The sequence below is a fragment of the Vulpes lagopus genome, chromosome 14 (assembly GCF_018345385.1).
Source record: "Vulpes lagopus strain Blue_001 chromosome 14, ASM1834538v1, whole genome shotgun sequence".
NCBI classification, from domain to species: Eukaryota; Metazoa; Chordata; class Mammalia; order Carnivora; family Canidae; genus Vulpes; species Vulpes lagopus.
In genome coordinates, this window is record NC_054837.1 from 17,039,080 (window position 1) to 17,060,495 (window position 21,416).

General features: G+C 45.4%; 1 protein-coding gene across 2 annotated transcripts in view; it reads right to left on the reverse strand.

Moving 5' to 3' along the window:
* MYO18B (myosin XVIIIB) overlaps window positions 1–21,416 on the reverse strand; it is a 256,479-nt gene that overhangs the window by 21,300 nt on the left and 213,763 nt on the right. For both annotated transcript variants that reach the window (XM_041729151.1, XM_041729150.1), the window contains exons 40-42: window positions 19,328–19,458; window positions 8,387–8,428; window positions 6,692–6,829 (exon numbers count right to left, since the gene is read on the reverse strand). In XM_041729151.1, coding sequence (XP_041585085.1) covers window positions 6,692–6,829; window positions 8,387–8,428; window positions 19,328–19,458 — 311 coding nt within the window. The remainder of the gene's footprint in view (window positions 1–6,691; window positions 6,830–8,386; window positions 8,429–19,327; window positions 19,459–21,416) is intronic.

Sequence of the window (21,416 nt, forward strand, 5' to 3'; positions counted from 1 at the left end):
ATGTTAAGAGAGATTCCTAAGCCAAGTATGACTGCCACCACCAAGCCTATAAACTTCCTCTCTGGGGGCCATGGAGGTAATTTAGTGTCTCCATCTCCAGAAGCTTTTGCATTTATCAGCGCAGCTGCATGGTTCCTGGACTATAAATCATAAGGCTTTAGGTGTATTTCTCTGGGGTTGACGTCCCCTTATAAATAATGCAGGGAATGCTTTTATTTTTTGGCAGAAGATCACTTTCTCTCTCTCTCTTCTGTTTTTAAAGTGACCTTCCTTCTCAGTCAAACTCAAAATGTCCAAGAGACCCATTTATAGAGCCCAGCAATGGGTCAGGTAGCGTGGGGCTAGGGATACAGGTGTGTCATCCTCTCCTACCTCACAGTCTCCTAGCAGAAAGGACACTGGGACAATCCGGTAGGACCCAGTCACATTTAACATGCAAATGCCCTTGGACTCACAGAATCATTTGCCCCTGTGTATAAGAATGTGTGTGTGTCTGTTGGTGGGAATGTGAACTGGTGCAGCCACTCTGGAAAACTGTGTGGAGGTTCCTCAAAGAGTCAAAAATAGACCTGCCCTATGAACCAGCAATTGCACTGTTGGGGATTTACCCCAAAGATACAGATGCAATGAAACTCTGGGACACCTGCACCCCGATGTTTCTATCAGCAATGTCCACAATAGCCAAACTGTGGAAGGAGCCTCGGTGTCCATCGAAAGATGAATGGATAAAGAAGATGTGGTTTATGTATACAATGGAATATTACTCAGCCATTAGAAACGACAAATACCCACCATTTGCTTCAACGTGGATGGAACTAGAGGGTATTATGCTGAGTGAAGTAAGTCAATCGAAGAAGGACAAACATTATATGTTCTCATTCATTTGGGGAATATAAATAATCGTGAAAGGGAATAGAAGGGAAGGGAGAAGAAATGGGTAGGAAATATCAGAAAGGGAGAAAGAACATAAAGACTCCTAACTCTGGGAAACAAACTAGGGGTAGTGGAAGGGGAGGAGGGCGGGGGGTGGGGGTGAATGGGTGACGGACACTGAGGGGGGCAGATGACGGGATGAGCACTGGGTGTTATTCTGTATGTTGGCAAACACCAATAAAAAATAAATTTATTATTAAATAAATAAATAAATAAATAAATCTACAGGGGGAATAAAAAGCAATTGTCAAATAAAAAAATAAAATAAAATAAAAAATAAAAGAATGTGTGTGTGTGTGTGTGTGTGTGTATGTATGTGTGTGTTTAAAGGCTTATAGGCTCAGAGAAAATGTCCTGAAAACCTCTGAAAGCAAAAAAAACAACTTTAATTAAATAAACCATGGCATGACTTGAAGATCTTTTGCAGGACTTGAAAAAACTGAGACCTCCCTGGGCGTACTGATAAGGAAAGGTCGCCAAAATATATTGTCGAGGGAAAGGAGCACATTGTAAGAATTTATGCAGAGCATAAGGTACATAATAGGGCATAACATCATTTATGTCTTTTAAAAGCCCACAAATGTGTGATATATTTGGTACAGGTACATATATGTTTAAAAATCCAGAGAGAAAGATGTCAAAGGGGGCACACCAAATGGAAGGTGGTGGATACCTCTGGGAAGGGAGCTGAGATTGGGGTTGTGGTTAAGAGGACTTTAGCTTTTGGGGTGCCTGGGCAGCTCAGTTGGTTAAACGTCTGACTCTTGATTTCAGCTCAGGTCATGATCTCAGGGTTGTGAGATTGAGCCTCATGTCAGGCTCTGCTCTGGGGGTACAGCCTGACTAGGACTGTCTCCCTTTCTCTCTGCTCCATATCCATTCTCCTGCTTGTGGGCATGTGCGCTTCTCTCTCTCTCTCTCTCTCTCTCTCTCTCTCTCTCTCTCGGATTTTAGCTCTTTCTGTAATATTTTAAGTTCTTGAAGAGAGCAAGTATTCATAGATTACTTGCGCAGTTAGAAGGCACTGGAAGGCACCTGAGCTCTAAGGCCGGACCTCACCATAAATTTGGATAAGATACTTCCTTCCACAGACCTCTGTGTTCCCCATCTGCATAATGAGCAAATTAGATCAGATAATCCCAGTGGTTCCTTCCAATTCAGAAGTTCAAGAATCTTTAAATTGTAAACGTATTCCAAGGACAGTGCTCAAAAGTTTCAGGGCTTACTGCCATAGGATCTGGCACTCAGTAGGCATCTTTTGGAATGATGCTGAATGTTGAATAATAATCCTTATGCAGTTTTAATATTAAGAGTAGATGTTCGCCAGTAAATTTTGCAGGTGAGTGATCTGCACCCCGCCCCCACCCACTCTGGATAAATATCAGAGAGCCATGGCAGCGCAACAAATACAAATATAGGCTTTGGATGGATTTGAACCTGGGTTCAAAGATTGGCTCTTCTGAGATGCCTGGGTGGCTCAGTGGTTGAGCATCTGCCTTGGGCTCAGGTTGTGATCCCAGGGTTGTAGGATCAAGCCCCGCATTGGGCTCCCCAGAGGGAGCCTGTTTCTCCCTCTACCTATGTCTCCGCCTCTCTCTCTGTGTCTCTCATGAATAAATAAAATCTTTAAAAAAAACAACAACAACCTAACCCCCCCCCCCCCAAGACTGGCTCTTCCACTTACTTGCAATGGGACATTGATCAATTACCAGCCCTCTGGGAGTCACAGTCCGTGCTGAGATATGACCAGGTATGGTCAATATTTTTGCTCCAGCCTTTATATTATGGTTAGTTATTCACTCAACAAACATTTACTATTTATTGTTTGAGAGAGAGACAGAGAAAGAGATACTGTGGTGTGTGGGTGGGTAGGGAGGGGTAGAGGGAGAAGGAGAGAAAGAATCTCAGGCAGGCTCCATATCCAAGAATCCAATGCAGGGCTTGATCTTATGACCCTGAGATCATGACCTGAGCCAAAATCTATCAGACCCTTAACTGACTGAGCCATCCAGGCACCCTCTCAACAAACATTTATTGGCACCAACTGTGTGCTAACCTCAGGAATGCAGACATAAAGAAAATAGACAAGGACCCTTATGATCCCTCCTTGCCTCCTGTTCTATCACTGTCCTTGGTGTAGGCACCACTGTTCTGAACTGTCCTGGGACAAACCTGAGGACTTGGAAGGGGGGAAAGGAAGGAATAGGGGAGCTAGGTTCTGGACAGCATGCCTGGGGATGCCAAGGACAGATGCTTCTTGAGGCACAGCTATAGGAGCAAGGTAAGACTGTGCCTGGACAGGTTGTGGACCTCATATTCCTATTCTGTCATAGTGAGAGTAATATCTGTCTCCTGGGGTTCCTCTGGGCATTGAGTAGATACCAACATCAACAAAGCCAATTTTCTTGAGCTCCTTCTAGGTGCCAGTCTCTGAATGAAGACACATTTGTGCATCATCTCATTAACCTGACAACAACCCAGATTGATTCCCAAAGAAACACAGATGGAGAAGTTCAGAAATCTTGCCCCAAATCTCCCTGCCCCAAGTCTTCCATGAAGGTTGCAATCAACCTCTTCCACGTTCATTAATGTTGTGCTTTTGACCCCTCCAGTGAATCAGGAGTGTTCTCAATGTTCTCTTGAATGGTGAGCCCTTTCCAGAAGGTTTCCAATTTATTTTGCCCAGACACATCAGAGGGCGCGCTACTCTGGCGGCTCTAGCATTTCAAATGGATTTCTTAAGTAATAAGATCTGAAAGTTAAAATTACTCCTTGGTCCATGGGCTGCAGAAAGGATGCTGTGTTAGCAGGCATGGAAACATCATGAATCCTGCATGTCTCCACTCCATCAGAGCCCGTGGGTGACCAGGTGTGCTGCCAAAGAGCAGTGCGATTCTGAAAGGCATTCTTTTTTTTCTGAGCAGCAGGTCTCAACAATGGGCTTGAAATATTAGGCAGCCTTATTGTAAACAGATGTACTGTCATCTTGGCTTTATTGTTCCATTTATAGAGCATGGGCAGAATAGATTTAGTTTAATTCTTAAGGGCCCTGGGATTTTCAGAATGGTAAGTGAGCACAGCTTCCACTCACAGACACCAGCTACATGAGCCCCTCCCAAGAGAGTCAGCCTGTCCTTTGAAGCTTTGAAGCCAGGCACTGACTTCTCCTCTCTAGCTATGGAAGTACGCTGGTAGTAAGCTCTTGCATCTACACTGGAAATCTGTTGTTTAGTGTGGCCACCTTCGTGAATGATCTTAGCTGGATCTTCTGGAGAACTTGCTGCAGCTTCTCCATGAGCACCTGCTGCTTCACCTTGCACTCTGTGTTATGGAGATGGCTTCTTTCCTTAAGAAGGCAAACCTTTCATCGTGAGCCAACCTCTGCTAGCTTCAAATGTTTCTTCTGTAGCCTCCTCACCTCTCTCAGCCTTCACAGAATTAAAGGGAATTAGGGCCTTGCTCTGGTAACTAGGCTTTGGTTTAAGAGAGTGTTGTGCCAGTTTTGAGCTTCCATCCAGACCACTCACACTTTCTCCAGATCAGCAATAAGGCTGTTTTCTTTCCTTATCATTCATGTGCTCCCTGGAGTAGCACTTGTCATGTCTGTAAAGATCTCTTCCTTTGTGTCCACAACTTGGCTAAGTGTTTGGCACAAGAGGCCTAGCTGTTGGCCTCTTTCAGCTCTTGATGTGCCTTCCTCACAAAGCTGAATAATTTCTAGCTTTTGACTTAAAGTGAGAGATGTGTGACTTTTCCTTTCACTTGAACACTTAGAGGCCACTGTAGGTTTATTAATTGGCCTAAGTTCTTTTTAAAAAAGATTTTGTTTATTTATTAGAGAGAGAGGGAGAGAGAGAGCATGAGCAGGAGAGGGGAGAGGGAGAAGCAGACTAGACTCCCTGCTGAGCAGGGAGCCTGAGGCTCAATCCTAGGACCCTAGGGTCATGACCTCAGCCAAAGTCAGACACTTAGACAACTGAGCCAAGCAGGTGCCCCTTGACCTAATTTCAATATTGTTGTACCTCATCAATATTCAATATTGATGAATAGGAAAGCCCAAGGAGAGGGAGAGAGATGAGGGAATGGCTAGTCGTGGAGAAGTCAGAACACATACAACATTTACTGATTAAGTTCAACATCTCATATGGATGTGTTATTTGTCATGCCTCAGAATAATTACAATAGCAACATCAAAGATCATTGATCACAGTTCATCATAACAAATATAATAAAGAGAAAGTTTGAAATATTGCAAGAATTACCAAAATGTGACACAGAGAGCCGGAGCAAGAGCTGTTGGAAAAAATGGCACTGATTGACTTGCTTGACAAACCTCCAATTTGTAAGAAACACAATATTTGACAGTGCAATCGGCGAACACGATAAAGCAAGGTATGCCTGTACAATTCTAATTATGAAACTCGGATATGATGTTAATGAGCATTCACATCCTGCTATGGCCACCCCTGGTTCTGCCTCTGCTGCCTTATACACTGGCTAATGGGGGAAACCAGGGGGTATGTATTTATCGGGAGAGCGCAAAGCCCTCATCCTTTGGGGTTCACAGAAGAGGTGGCTCTTTTTCCATATAGGCTTTTGTTTTTAATTAAGAGCAGTAATCAGATAATCTTGCTTTAATTAACTCCCCACATGCATCCCCACTCTTGGAGCCTCTCTTTGATATTTTCGACGTCAAATTTTTCAGCCTAAGATTATCTGCAGGCATGCATCAGACATTTGCCATTTGCTGAATATGCCCAAAAGGTTAGCATGAATTTCCACTCCCTTCTTTTTGTAGAGACAGCATCCTCCTCCTTCAGAGCAAACACATTCCAAGTCAGGATGGGGTTGTCTGCATTTGCTCCTTGAGTCTGTGACTTTTCTTTCTACTTTATCACACTGGTTCTTCTGGTATCACAAAAGCAGTATGTACTTCATCTTAATTATGCATCTGCTTAATCCATAACTTCTGATTTATGGCCATTAGCTCCTAATTACAAGAAGGCCACCCTTGAAAAGGAAAACCAAATGAGCTGAGAGAAACAAAGCTGGCTGAAAAACAAGAGTGAAGATGGATTTAAGTCCTAAACTAAGAGTGGATCCCAAGGCCCGTTTGTCAGAGGAACCTATTGTTGGCAATCCTACAGATTTGCAAGAGTTTATCTTAGGTCATAACTGAATCCATCTCCCTCTGTGATGGGGAAAATATAAAACCTTGACATTCAAAACAAAGCTAAAAATTCTAAGGGAGAAATCATCCAGCCCAACTGTCTCCATACTGATTTGCCATTAAAAGAACACCCCAAAATATAGAAATGCTTAAGTGAATATGTTTACAAAAGAAAATTGAAATCCAGAACTACCTATAAACAGAAAATAAGTATGACTTGCTTTAGATAGAAGGCAACTATAATAAATCCACAGTTATTTAAAAAATCTTCACCACATGCTATTTAAAAATCATTGGGAAAACCTGCTTTAGGGAGGGTTGCATTAGGTTCTCATCATTTCAACTGTTCAGAGCAGTAAACAGAATTATATTTCCTGTTGCACAAATGAGGAAATGAAGGCTTGGAGAGGATCATCTACCTGCCTAAAGTCATTCAGCTAAGAAGTGGCAGGGTTATAGCTCAAACTGTCCAAGGCCATGCTTATCCTTGCTTTAGCTGGAGAAAATGGAAGACATGAACAACAAGCTTCAAGGCATCAGATTCTTCAAGTTATCACCCATCCAGAGGCAGCGGAGGGATAATCTTACCTGGGGCTGAGAATGTGGCTGCTGCTGGCTGACTGTCGAGAGGGGCTCCTCATGGTATCTGTGGCCAGGGACAGTGTACAACTCAACCAGGACTGCAGACTGCCCTCTGGCTGGGAACTGAGGATGGAGACATTATCTCTAGAACCAGAAAACAGGGTGCTGTCATCACAATGACAACCACACTAACAGCAATAACTAGATATTCACCCCTAAGCATAAGCCAGGCATGTGCTACAACCTGTACATGCATAACCTCAATCAGTGCTCACAACACCATCCCTGAGAGATGGGAGCCAGTTCTGTCCCCATTACATAGATGAGAGTAATGGGATCTGAGGAGGCCAACTTGGGTCTTGTCAAGGTCATCCACTTAGTCAGTGATGAAGCTGGAGTGCAAATCCTGGTCTCTCCGATTCCAATGTCCATGCTCTTAACCACATTCTTCCTTAGAGAGGTACTCTAATACAGATGTTGAGGCAACTCAGATTTTAGAGTAAAAGTTGGCACTGAATTTTATACCAAATAATATGTCCATGGAATATGCTAAGTGTGAAGATCTTAACTCTTGCCTGCCTTAACCAGAATGTCTTTGTAGATAGACGACTTTTATATCCTCTAATTCTTAAATTAGGCCTTGTGTGGGCCTGTCATTGATGTGGGTACTCAACAATGGTTTTATATTCTGGTTTATATACTCACACAACTATATCAATATTGATATGTATATCAATATATGTATCTATATCTACCTATACTTGTGTCTGTCTATAAATTTTTTTGCTTGTTTATAGAATACTCTATGGTGGGCAACATGGGAAGGAGCTTTAAATATGAATCCAACATTGACCCTGTCCTCAAGACTCCATCTTAGAGGAGTACACATCTATAGAAATAACCACAAAATAAAGGAGAAAATGATTAATGCCAAGAGAGGGACAGAAGGTAGGAGAATAAGGAAGGAGCATTGAGGGATCCCTGGGTGGCGCAGTGGTTTGGCGCCTGCCTTTGGCCCAGGGCGCGATCCTGGAGACCCGGGATCGAATCCCACATCAGGCTCCCGGTGCATGGAGCCTGCTTCTCCCTCCGCTTGTGTCTCTGCCTCTCTCTCTCTCTCTCTGTGACTATCATAAATTAAAAAAAAAAAATTAAAAAAAAAAAGGAAGGAGCATTGATTTGCTTCTTGGAGGCATAAGGGAAGGCATTAAGTAATGATAGTTGAGCCACAACTTGTTTGAAGGTTGGTTATCTCTAGAACCAGAAAACAGGGTGCTGTCAGCACCTGTTCTGCCAGAAGAAAGGAATTTGAGCTGGAAGGAACAGCATACACATAACTATGGGTAGTGCATGGATGATATGGAAAGCAGGAGTCCCAGGTAGAGAGGGAAGGAAGGGTCAGATATGTGTGGGGCTCAAATGTCAGTCTGAAAAGTCTATTCTGAGGCAATAGGGAGCCATTGAGGATATTTGAGGATGTCGGTGGCATGCCAAGTGGTAGGCTTCTCTCTGCCTGGAAGAAGTTGCACAGTTCAATAACATGTCCCCAGTGCTATATGTTATGATCATGGAGTCAGAGCTATCACAGACATTGCTAGTAATTCTCCAAGTGGGTGTGGATGTTCCCACTGGATACAGAGAGCCAGGGGCTTATTCTTGGCTTCAATGTCAACTGCCCAGTTCTATTTGGGGTTAACTTACATCTCTTTTCTGCCACTGCTGTAGTCCACTGCTGTCTGGACACTAGAAGGAGACACAAGAAAGAGTCTGTTATCCTTGTGCTGTTGGGAAAGAACATAGTCCTTGGTGTTAGACCAATTTAGGTTTGAGTTCCACTTCCAACCTTTGCTCCTGTGTGATCTCAGGCAAGTCACTTGCCTTCTCTGACTCCCCTGTGTTCCTTTGTAAAATATGGTTGCAAATAGGACTGAGGTGTGGAGCAGATGCTTCCTGTGAAGCAAGATAATCCCTAGAAAGATCTCGGCATGGTTCTTGACAAATAAATAGTGTTGATTAAAAGGAAACAACCATGATCACTGCTCTTGTTTTAGGACAACCGCTACTGCTATTATTAACAGCACCATTACTGTCAACAAGCCATGCATTTGCTTTATGTTCTTTGTGAGTGCTAGCGAATCAGACAAGAGGGCAGGTGGCCAGCTTTCTAGGGCATTCTGGAAAATGCTGAGACTAATTACAGTAGTAGCTATTCTGTAGGGAGCATCCCTTCATTCAACAAATATGCTTTACCTGGGATCTCATCTAATCATCCTGCCTCTGTCCATTTGGTGAACAAAGAAACTGGCACCTTTGCTTAAGATCACACAGCTTTGAATCCCAGGTCTGTAAGAGCTATTAACCTCATGCTCTTCATCAAAAGGCAGCTGCCCAGTGTGTGGGTGTAGATAGGGAAACCACAACCTCAGATTCCTAAGACCTCATTTGAATCCTGGGTTCACAGGCCAGGGCCTCCCAGTTTTATTCTTTGTGTGGAATCTGGGAAATTTCTTCCTTAAAAAACCTGGTCATGGGGTAGCCCAGGTGGCTCAGCGGTTTAGTGCAGCCTTCAGCCCAGGGCCTGATCCTGGGGACCCGGAATCGAGTCCCGCATTGGGCTCCCTCTACTTGTGTCTCTGCCTCTCTCTCTCTCTCTGTCTTTCATGAATAAATAAATAAAATCTTAAAAAAAAAAAACCTGGTCATGGGGCACCTGGGTGGCTCAGTGGTTGAGGATGTGTCTTTGGCTCAGGTCGTGATCCTGGGGTCCTGGGATTGAGTCCTGTATCATACTCCCCACTGGGAGCCTGCTTCTCCCTCTGCCTGTGTCTCTGCCTCTTTCTCTGTGTCTCTCATGAATAAATAGGTAAAATCTTGAAAGAGAAAGAAAAAGAAAGAAAGAAAGAAAGAAAGAAAGAAAGAAAGAAAGAAAGAAAGCCAGGTTGCCTCTCCAAGAGTTGTACCTATGGCTCCTTGGTCCCTACCCTCAAGGGTCTGTTTGTCTTGGGGCTTCTATTCAGACACATCTGTCCCCACCAGGAGAGCAAGAAGCCCTCCTGAACCAAAAACATGTCTTATTCATCCATTTGGCTCCAGTGTTCAGGCCAGACCAGAAGTTCTCTCAGATACTGCTTTGTGAATTCAGAGAACTTCTGCTGTGAGCCAAGTCCAACCTATCAATGTTTTTATAAATAAAGTTTTATTAAAATACAGCCCCAGTAACTCATTTCCATTTTGCTCATGACTGCTTTTGCTCTATAGTAGCAGAGGAGTTGCAAGAAAGATCATATGACCCCCGAAGCCTAACATACTTACTATCTAACCCTTTAAAGAGAAGATTGATGTGACTCCCCATCCCCCACCACCACCACTACCACAGTAAAACAAAAGCAACTTTTGTGAATGAGCCTTGGAGTGGAAGAATAATCACCCCCGGAGATGTCAATATCCAAATCCTCAATCCCAAGAACCTGTAGCTACGTTTCTTGACCTAGTAAAAGGGACTCTGCAGATGTGGTTAAGGCTAAGGATCCTGAGATGGGGAGGTTATCCTGGATTATTTGGGTGGCCCCATCTATGCACTTACAGCCTTCAAAGCAGGGAACTCTCCCCAGGTTTGGTCAGAGAAAGACATGGCTACAGTAGAATGGCCACAGATGCAACATTGCTGGCTCTGAAGATGGAAGTGTGGCAAGGCAAGGTGTGTTGATACCTTCTACAAAATGGAAAAGGTGAGAAAATGCATTCTCCCCTAGAGTCTCCAGAAGGAACACAGTCCTTCTGACTCCTTGACTAGGCCAGGGAGATTCTTGTTGGGCTTCTAATCATCACAACTCCAAGATAATAAAATCCATGTTGGTTTAAGATACCAAATTTGTGACAATTTGCTATGGCACCAATAAAAAGCCCTGCAATAGGACAAAAGTGTCTTTGGTGAGTGATCTTGAATCTTCTTGGGGATCTAAACACAAAGTCTTGATGCAGATTTTTAACAAACTATTTGAAAATACCGAAAAACGACACTTTGTGAACTGGAGCAGTCCATGTGAGTAGATCAAAGTCTGATCCTGCTAGTGACCCGAGTCTTTCTACGGCTCTACTGGGCTAGGGTTGTGGACAGAATAGAAGAGTGAGAAAAAGGCAAACAAACCCTAGAGGCCTCGCGGTGTGGTCCTTTCCCACCCTCTTTCCTGCTTGGGATCTCAGTTTCCCCATCTGTGATCTAAGGAGTTTAGGCCAATGAGCTGAGGCCTTGTCCAGCTTAGATGCTTGATGATTATATAAACTGAAAAGGATGTACTTGTCCCTAAAGCAGGAGTCCTAAGTCATATTGGTGAGAATCTTTTGTGAAGAATCTAGAACGTACACTTATACTTCTCCAAATGCACAAACCCTGATTCAAATTTTGGGGCAATGCCTGGGACGTCATGGTATCATCTAGACTTCATGCATGGAACCCCCCCCCCGCCCCCCCGTGAACTACTGACCCCAGGCTAAGGACACTGGTTCCAGCTAGCCAAAGAAACTAAGGATGTGGTAGGCAAGGGCCCTTGGAGGCAGAGTAGTTCCAATGAATAGGGCTAAACCTTCTGAGTGTTGATTGAAAGAAAAAAAACCTGAAGACACCTGTGGCCCAAGCTATTGAGTTGTAAATGGTGTGACATTCCTCTTTAAAAATAGAGAGGCTTAGTTGTATGGGGTACAGGAACAGGTTTTCTTGTGGCCACAGACAGAGAGGATAGGCAAACGCTGGCTGCAACAGGGATGGGATTTGGGAAATGTTGTGTGTGGGGGGGCTTCCCACCCCAGGATTCCATGACTCTGGATTAAAAGAGGCTGTGCTCACAGGTCCTAGTGGGTGTCCAGGCAACTTCACATCTCCATAGTCCTAAGGCAACTTGCCTTGAGCGCTATAGGAGACAAACTCTCTCTGCTGGGCAGCCAGGCGTGCTCCCTGACACACTTCATTTGACTGAACAACAATCTTTAATTGAACCTGACCCAGGAAAGTCTTTACAGGACAACACACCTAATCAAAGCACCTGCTGGTGTTAATCCGTGCCTACTATTCACCCTTGCATGAGTGTCAGCCCCATGCTGAACTCAGTGTTTAAATCTGTCCCCTTCTGAAAGGGCTCTCCTCTCACCCCAGACTAAAGAACCGTTTACTTTGAGGTGTATAGTTGTCCCTGACATCTGCTCTCCATTCCTTTCCATCCACTTCATGCTGCCCACCTCGCCAGATGCCAAGAAGGCTGATCTATCTGGGCCACATCCATGGGCTCCCTGACCTGAGACTCCCCTTGGGTGTGGCCAGTGGGGAACTCAGGTGGCAGCTGGAGGGAAGGATGGAAGAGAAGAAGCTGGAGTATTTATTCTCTTAGAATTCTCCTTCCTGGGGCACCTGGGTGGCCTTTGGCTCAGGTCATGATCCTGGGGGTCCTGGGATTAAGTCCTGCATCAGTCTCCCCACAGGGAGCCTGCTTCTCCCTCTGCTTGTGTCTCTGCCTCACTCTCTAGGTCTCTCTTGAATAAATAAAATCTTTAAAAAAAAAAAGAAAGAGAAAGAAAGAAAGAAAGAAAGAAAGAAAGAAAGAAAGAAAGAAAGAAAAAACAGAATTCTCCCTCCTGCTTCTCCTTGTGTTCTCCAGCCCTCAACCCAAAGCCAGAGCTCCTCCTGCCAGGCAGCCCTCTTTACATTCTCCCAGGCATTACTACTACCCCCTGGGTCCTGTACCACCCCTGGTGCTTCTCTACACTGGGTCCATATCTGTAAATGGTCCTTTTTAGGCCCCCTCTTTTGGGGCATGCTTCTGGCTCCTGCCAGATGCTGACTGTTACAATAGCTCATCTCAGTGCTGGTTTCTACCTTAACAGAAAGAACTGGATTTTCCGATCCAGTATTTTCTATGAGAAATAAGCAAACAGCAAGCATGAACCATCACTGGACTGTTATACCCTTTATCACCATGTGGGGAAAAAAATGGTGAAAAATCTCAAGAAGCAATCTTGTAAGAGCATAAGATTATCAGCAATCATTATAATGCCTTCTAAGCCCATGACTCTGGAAAAGAACCAGCCACGAGAAATAAAAAGATATAGGTACGGAAGCTTATTGAAAATAATCCTCCTTTTTTATAGACATTTTAATCTGTGTGCTGGTTGCTTTTGCCTGTGAACCCATGTCATTGAATTTCCACAGACCTTCTGAGGTTAAAGTCAAGGTCTGCTGGGCATCCCGCTTGTCAACTTTTGATGAATTACCGTCCTGGCCAATTGTGGTGTCCGGCCTGCACCCTGTACCAGCCTTCATTTTAGATGGTCTCAACAACACAGAGGATGTTTAAAATAAAGAGTCTGGGTTGAGAAGGGTTTCAGGAAGCCACATCACACCTTATGGTCTGAAAGATTGCAGGAGGCACTTATCAGCTTTACCCTGTGGTGGTCTACAGCATGGGGATAGGGAGAGGAGAAAGGTTTTCAGGCAGAAACAGGAGTTTTGTTCTGTGTGATCCTGAAACTCATTGAACCAGATGGGTAGAAATCACCCTCCAGGGTGACTTTTTACAAGTCACGGATTATTGGTCCTGGCAGATAACTGGAGTTTGTGCAGCACGGTCTACAGAGCCCTTGTGTTCTGAGAGACCTCACGGAGGCTCCCAAGGGGTCAGGGAGAGAGACTGAGTAGGGAGGTTTGACCCTGCACTTTTGGCTCCTTAGGACTCCATCCTAAGCTAGAATTTTCTTTTTCCTTGACCTGAGCTGAAGGCAGATGCTTAACCAACTGAGCCATCCAGGTTACCCTAAGCTAGAATTTTCTATAGGAGTTTGTGCTGGTGGGTTCCACACTTAAGGAGGGTTTTACTTAAGAGGGTATTTGAAATCCACTTACCCTTTAACCCTGTGAAGAGTCTCTGGGTTGCAAGCTCCATGTTTGCCTGTTTCTTACTGTTACCTTCTGTCTTAACTTGGAAGGCGAATATTGATGGTGATGATGATGATGATGGTTTTAATGTGTTGACTGGGCAAGTAATGACTCTGGAAGGGCAGATGACCTGGTCTAGGTCTATTTGGTGGTACGTCCAGGACAGAACCGTGTCTCCCAACCTATCAGTGGTTCTCTCTCTCGCCTTGGTACGTGTGGCTTTTAAAGAACTTGTGCCAGGGGAATCCCTAGGTGGCTCAACAGTTTGGCTCCTGCCTTCCATCCAGGGTGTGATCCTGGAGTCCTGGGATCGAGTCCCACATTGGGCTCCCTGCATGGAGCCTGCTTCTCCCTCTGCCTGTATGCCTCTGTCTATGTCTCTCATGAATAAATAAAAAAATCTTTTAAAAAAAAAGGACTTGTGCCAGGCATTTGTGGACAGGGCCTTGCTGATAAGCTAGATAACTAATTAGATGTCTTCTGTTGTATTGTTTTTGGCATGTGTCTTTGTCAGACAATTCCAGCCTAAATGCCCACATTGCCTGGGAAGTAACACAAGAATGCACTGGCCCCCTGTCACAGTGACAGACACATATGCACCAGAGTGACAGGTCAGTTACTTGGCTAAGAGCAAAGAGTTTGACAAGATAAAAGAGGAAGATGGGGTATGTCAAATGTGACGGCAGAGCTTGCTCATTGGAAGTGTGGGTGGTGGGGTCAGCCTAGAAATCATCACAGCCCCATCACTGCTGTGTGAGCCCAAGCCAGCTCCTTGACTCCAGTGTCCCAGTCCGTAAGTTGGGCACCAATCTTAAAAAGTTGTGAGTAAAGTGTCTGCAAAGCAAGTAGTTTGCGTAGCCCAGCACACAGTCAGCTCTCAGCAGAGACTACCTCTTATCCCAATTGCCATCATTTCCTATAAGGCAGGAGTGGGTAAAAATAGGTTGGAGCCCTGACTCCTCATGACCCCCATCAGCCGAGTATCCAGGCCTCCCAAGCTAGAAGGACACTTGGAAAATCAGGTGGCTTCTGTGGCATCACTAGGCTACGTGTCTTCACTGGGAATGGGGTATCAAGCTTCTCAGGATAATGAAGAGATGCTAAAGCATCTAAGGCCTAGGGCAGGCTTATTACTCGAGGCGGGAGCTCAGGGATTGCAAATCAGAAGATAAGGGCGTTTTAGGAAGAGGAATGTGAGCAGTTCCAAAGTCTGTCCTTTTATGTAGCAGGAACCTTTACAGTCTGGCCAGAGCCTGGGCCCACTAATAAATAAATCAACTCAGAATTAGGCCCTCAGTGGCAGCTGCCATCTGTGGTGAGACCCACATCTTCCTACTTATGCTGCTGCAGCCTAATTTTAGCCCAGTTAGAAGGATGTATGTCGAGAAACATGTAACTTACATGCAACACAGCACAAGAGACACCTTTCAAGAGCATTGGTCTCTGACCGGGCCAGCTGGAATTGGTACATTCTCAGCTGACCTAGAAGTCAGAAGTCATCCACTGATCTCTCCACGCTGCCCGCCACCCTACCCCAGACCCCCAGAAAGGTGCCAGGCAGAGCAGCCACAGACCCTGGGGCCAGGAATAGATGGGGCTGTCAACTGACACATCCCTTCCTCCATGAGTAATGAGCGTGCTCCGGGCTCTGGGGGAACAGCTTAAAGCATTTCCCCATTAATCTGCGAAGGTTGATGCCCCGATCTAAGTCACAGCACAGAGCCCGAGTGCAGGAATGGCACGTGTTTAAATGTTGCCGCATGGGCCACCTGGCTTTCTGAGCACGTTTCCAGCCTGGAAGGCCTGTTACACTCGGATCTAATTCCCAACATGGGGAAATGTGACTTTTCATAATTTGAACAAGTCTCTTAAAGAACCTTACCTCCAGCAGAAGCAACACACACACACACACACACACTCTCTCTCTCTTTCTCTCTCCCCCCAGGGTGGGTGTGAATCCTAATTGAGAGCTCAGTTTGGAGAGGTACCTCCACAAATCCTTCAGGCTCCCATTCAAACTACGTACCCCAGGTGACAAGACAATTATGAAGGAAGTGTAGCGTGTTGCCATCAGGATGGGGAAGAGGACAGGCTGGCACCAGGGTAGGAGCTGGAGCTCTGCTCCAGAAGGCGCCTCTGTAGCGCAGCAAGGCATGGATTTCCTTCTATTGATGAGGATCATTTTAATTGCAGTATGGCCAGAGAATAAAGTTTGTGCAATATTAATTCGTCAAAATGTGTCGAGACTTCTTTGTAGGCAATCCCCATCATCTGCCCGTCTCTCCCTATTTGCGTGCTATGGGTGAAATCTCTGCTCTGCATCTATTTCAAATCCAGGTTACAGGACAGAGGGTCAGGACCAAGTCCTGCTGAGACAGAAGATCATGAAAATGCAGGCAGGAAGCTAAGTTCAGATAGGATTCCTGGGGACCCAAGGTCTGGAACTCAGAAAAGCTGGATGAGCAAGTAGGAGGCTTGTCAGCTGGAGTGGAAAGAGATAGTTACCTTTTATCGAGATGAGGGTGAGGTCAGGGTCCCTTTCAGGCTTGAGAGGAGCCTCTATAAGCTGAGACTAGAGCGATGTCCATGACCATCTGTGACCTCACCAGGAGGATCTCACTCCCCAGACAAGAATGTGCTCCCTGCTTCTGTCACTACTTCTATCTAGCCTCCAAGCATGGATCCTTTGCTTCTTTCCAATTTTGTTATTTTTAATAACAAATTTTGTTTTAATAATAAAATTTCATTTATTTCACTGATAACTTTCACGTATCAGAAAAGCAACCTCAACACCTTAAAAACAAATAATCCAATTAAAAGTGGACAGAAGAGATGAGCAGACATTTCTCCAAAGAAGACCCGCAGATGGCCGACAGACACATGGAAAGATGCTCAACATCACTGGCATCAGGGAAATGCAAATCCAGCCCACAATGAGATAGTGCCTCACACCTGTCACCACGGTTAAAATCAAAACCACAAAGAGCGAGTGCTGGTGAGGAAGTGGAGAAAAAGGAGTGCACTTATCATGCCAAGCACTGAATAATGTTTAGAATTGTTCAATCACTATATGATACACCTGAAACTAATAGAACACTGTATGTTAGTTATGCTGGAATTAAAATAAAAACTTGAAAAAAAAAGAAAAGGAAAGGAAAAGCTAGGACCTTAGGTGGCTCCATCAGTTAAGCATCCCAATCTTCATTTTGGCTCAGGTCATGATCTCAGGCTCGTGGGACTGAGCCCTGCATCAGTCTCTATGATGAGCACGGAGCCTGCTTAAGATTCTCTCTTTCCCTCTCTGTTTGCCCCTGCCCCCCCCAAGCTTGTGTTCTCTCCCTAAAGAGAGCGGGAGAGAGAGAGAGAGAGAGAGAGAGAGAGAGAGAACAAAAGAAAAGCAATCTCTGGCTATGCCAGTAAAAATGTTTCAAAAGTTTTACTCATTAGTTAAAAAAACCCTCATATATACAACCATTAATTCTCACTATAATTAGTGCAAAAGTGCTCATGTCTTTATTAACAGAAGAGCCAGCCCAAGCATCAAGTAGGTAATATTGACAATAGGGTTTACAATTACAGGCACGATTTCTGTCAGGACACTAATAAACTGCAGGGAGGGCAGCTCACGGGACATCCTAAATGTAATCGTGAGCCAGGAAGCAGGTGCAACACCAGTATTTGCCATTTCATCACAATTTGGCAGCTGTGCAAATTAGCAGGGCATGGTAGCAACACTTAGAATTGTGCATGGAAGCAATTTTTGCACAAAATGTGATTTCTTAGATAAAGTCCTTTATTTAGAGGCAAAGACATGCAGAGTCCACTGGGTCTCTGTCAGATGACGCTGAGCATGAACTAGTTCGATGTTACCCATCTCTGAGCAGCTTATGACCAGCCCAGAACCACATCAAGGAAAGGATGTGATCACATACTAAAATCAGGTGTAGAAAGTCTGCAACTTAGGGGTGCCTGGGTGCTCAATTGGTTAAGCAACCGACTCTGGTTTCAACTCAGTCATGATCTCAGGGTCATGAGATCAAGCCCCACATTGGGCTCCACGCTTAGTGCAGAGTCTGCTTGGGACTTTCTCTCCCTCTTCCTCTGCCCCTTCACCCTGCTCTTTACCTCTCTCTCTAAAATGAATAAATAATCTTTAAAAAAAATAAAGTCCGTAACTTATATGAGCAAAATCTCCAAATGAGGACCCTAGTCTAGGGTTGTATGTGTATGCTTATTGCAGAAATTTTATAATATATAAAGAAAGCTTGAAGAAAACAAAAATTGAGGTCAGGAGTGATGCCTTCCATCAGTACTAGAATGTTGGTGTGTTTCCTTCTGGGCTTTTTTCCCTTGACCAGGCATGGTCTGCTCCACGGGTTCTTCCCACTGGCTAAACGACAGCTGACTTGCAACCCTATTTCCCTCACTGCCCACCTCTTGCCCATGCCTCCTGCAGGTCAGCAGCTGGCCCCTGCTTCACCCTATTACGAAGGATGCGACAGGCAAAGGCCTAGGGTAGGAAACTCAGCAGCCCCAGGTTCAAACTCCATGCACGCTCCTAATTTGCTGTGTGACCTTAAACTTCTCTCAGGGTCCTCCTAGAAGTGGAGAGGGTTGCACTCATGGTCCGATACTGGATTGTTCAGGCTGCAACATGAATCATTCCACAGAGACAGGGACCAAGGGGGAGCAGCAGCGGGTGCAGCCCCACAGGTGTGTGTAGGGAGGGAGTCACATCTGAAGGTTACATTAAGGCACCCTGTTTCTTAGCAGAGCAATGCAAACAAAATGCCTCTCCTTGCTGCCCAAGTTTTAGGCAGCGACTGGGATGTGGGCAGAGAGGCTACAGCCAGACAGGAAGCTATAGTTTCCAGAGAAGTAACATGCCAATATTACAAAGGTAGCTCTGGGGAACAGGATGCTATAGGCCACCTGCAAGAGACTGGACAGCCCGGGTCCATGTGCCCATCTGGAACACCTCGAACTCCTTCCATCCAGGTGAGCAGCCCACCTATGGCCTGGGGCAGCTTGAGATTTGAGTGGAGATGGTGTGAAGTAACCTGTCTTCTAAGACAGGAGAGAAGCCCTGGCATTGAATTTGGGTGGTCCGGCATATCACCAGCTGTCTAATCTTACATCTTCCAATCAGCTTTTGCCTCTGTGAAAAGATGCCCATTCTGTGCCCAAACACAGCTTACACCCCTACACCCTGTGTGCACTCCTGGTACTGCTCTAAATGGTGTCCATCTGGTGCCTCATTTGACACTCACTGACAACCCTTCGAGGTATGCAGTGGGTTGGGTACATGAAACGTCAATCTGTGTGCCAAAAAGTAGTCAAAATAGAGCAATTTGATGTAGCTGGTCCGAAGCATTATGTCCATTTTGCATGTGAGGGGATTGGGTCCAGATTGGACATGGAAACTGCCCACAATCACGATCTGCAGCCCACTCTGCAAGCACTCCACTGATTGCTTCCCTGAAGGCTTGGAGAGCTAGGCTAGGTGGCTTCAGTGGCAACAAGGAGATGCTAACACCACAGGGGAAGCAAACATCCTGTCACTGCTCACATAAGCCAGCAGTTATCCCTCCCACCATTCAATGCCCTGGGGATGGGGACCCTCAGACCTGAGAATGGGAGTTCTGTCTACCAAAGACTGTAGAACACTCAGGGTACAGTTCACTTGCTGTACCCAGCCACACCTGGGCCCTGTAGATTACCTCTCCGTGTCACTGTCGCTGGACACCACCTCCTCTAAGGCTGCCTGTAGGTCAGCAATCCGCCGGATGGACGTCTCCAGGTCTGTCTGGAGGGTCTGTCTCACTGCTGCGAGTTCCTCCACATACTTCTCCTGGAGACAGAGACCACAAGCAAATGTTGGCCTTGGGCAAGAACTCACCTACCTGCCAGAGCTTCTGGGGAGGAAAAACACACCTCAGGTGGAGCCTAGTGTTCACTGAGTACCTAGTACATGGTGAGCACCTTCTCCATACAGGTGGGCTTTCAGACCCTCAGATAGATGCTGTGAGTTTTATAGAGGACATGGATGTTTTGGGGGCCACCAGGGCATGGCTGATGGCCCCCAAGACAGAGCTCCCTCATCCACACTGGGGGGTGGGTCTCAGCCTAGTGTGTCTGACCCCAAAGTCATGCACCACCACCCACTTTGCACCAGTCAGTACATCTTGGATGGATGAGTAAATATATGGACCAATTCATGTTTCCCAGAATAGTAACTGAGGCTGGTTCTGGAAGCTATGTCTGCCTCAGGGATGGATCTGGAGTGAGGCATCTGGAATAAGAGATCGGGCACATAGTGGGGGGCAGACAGGAATGGTTCCTTTTGAACTCCACCATGCTGACTCCCCCAACTCTGCATCTTAGAGGCAGCATAGGCAAAGACAGACAAGCCAGGGGGGTTCCTCCCAGAGCAAGCAGATACCACTGCCATTAACCGAGCTCTTTCTGTGCCTGGCACTGTGTCAGGCAGGGGTGCTACTGGCATTAGTGGGTAGAGGCCAGGGATGATGCCCGACATCCTACAATGTGCACAAAAGCCCCTCCACAGAGAACTACCTCACCCAAATATGCATAGTGCCCAGTCTGAGAAACCTTGGGTTAAACCTGGAATCCCACCTGCTAGGAATTTATCCTACAGGGAATGAGTCAAAAGGCAGAGTAAAGTCTGTACCAGAGAATGCTCAGAGCAGTGGGATTGGGGACGGGGAGAAGCTGAAAGCAGCCTCATCATCCAACACAAGTGGGAATGGTTAGGAAGACCACAGTAGTGTCTCTTTGATGCCATGAGGCAGACATTAACATTTGAAATAAGGGTTGTGGCAGTGTGGAATGCTTCTGTGGAATAATGTTAAGCAAAGGAAATAGAACAGGGACTATCATGCCCCTATCTATCTGCAAATAACACACATACCATTGGAAAAACACTTAGGGAGCTGGTGATATTTATAGATGAGGATGATGGGGGAGTGTAGATTAGGGATAAAGTTTTTCTTTTAAGCTGTTCTAAATTATGTAATGATTATTCGTTGACTTAACTGATTATTTATTTATTTATTTATTTATTTATTTTAAAGTAGGCTCTCAGAATCCTGAGATCAAGACCTGGGCTGAGATCAAGAGTCGGACTCTTGGGGCACCTGGGCGGATCTATGGTTGAGTGTCTACCTTCAGCTCAGGTCATGATCCTGGAGTCTGGGGATCAAGTCCTGCAGGGAACCTGCTACTCCCTCTACCTGTGTCTCTGTCTCTCTTTGTGTGTCTCTCATGAATAGATAAATAAAATCCTAAAAAAAAAAAAAAAAAAAAGAGTCAGACTCTTAACCAACCGAGTAACCCAGGCGCCCCTGATGCTTTAAGGAACACATATATACCAACTGCTGAGGGTGTAGAAAGGTGAAAATATGAAGATTTAGGGTCAGATCTAAGCAATGTTCCCAGTTACCCATTTAACTCACTAGCTGTGCAATCTGAAACAGTTTACAGTGCCTCTCTGGTGCTGGGATCGTTTTCTTTATGTTGTAAATGAAGAAGTGGAGGCCAGTGAAGGCATTCAGTGCAGAGCCTGGATTTAAAGCCTGATCTTGACAGTGATCTTTCTGGGGCTGTGTGTGCACACCCCCAATGAAAGTCAGGGAGGACCAGGTCCTCCCCATTGCGGGGATGTGCACAGCTGTCCTTTGCAGAGTGGCCTGTCTATTCACAGTATTGTGGGTCTGTGCTTTTCATCTGATTTTGAGTTTTCCCAATTTTAATGAGAGAGAGAGAGAGAGAGAGAGAGAGAGAAAGCGA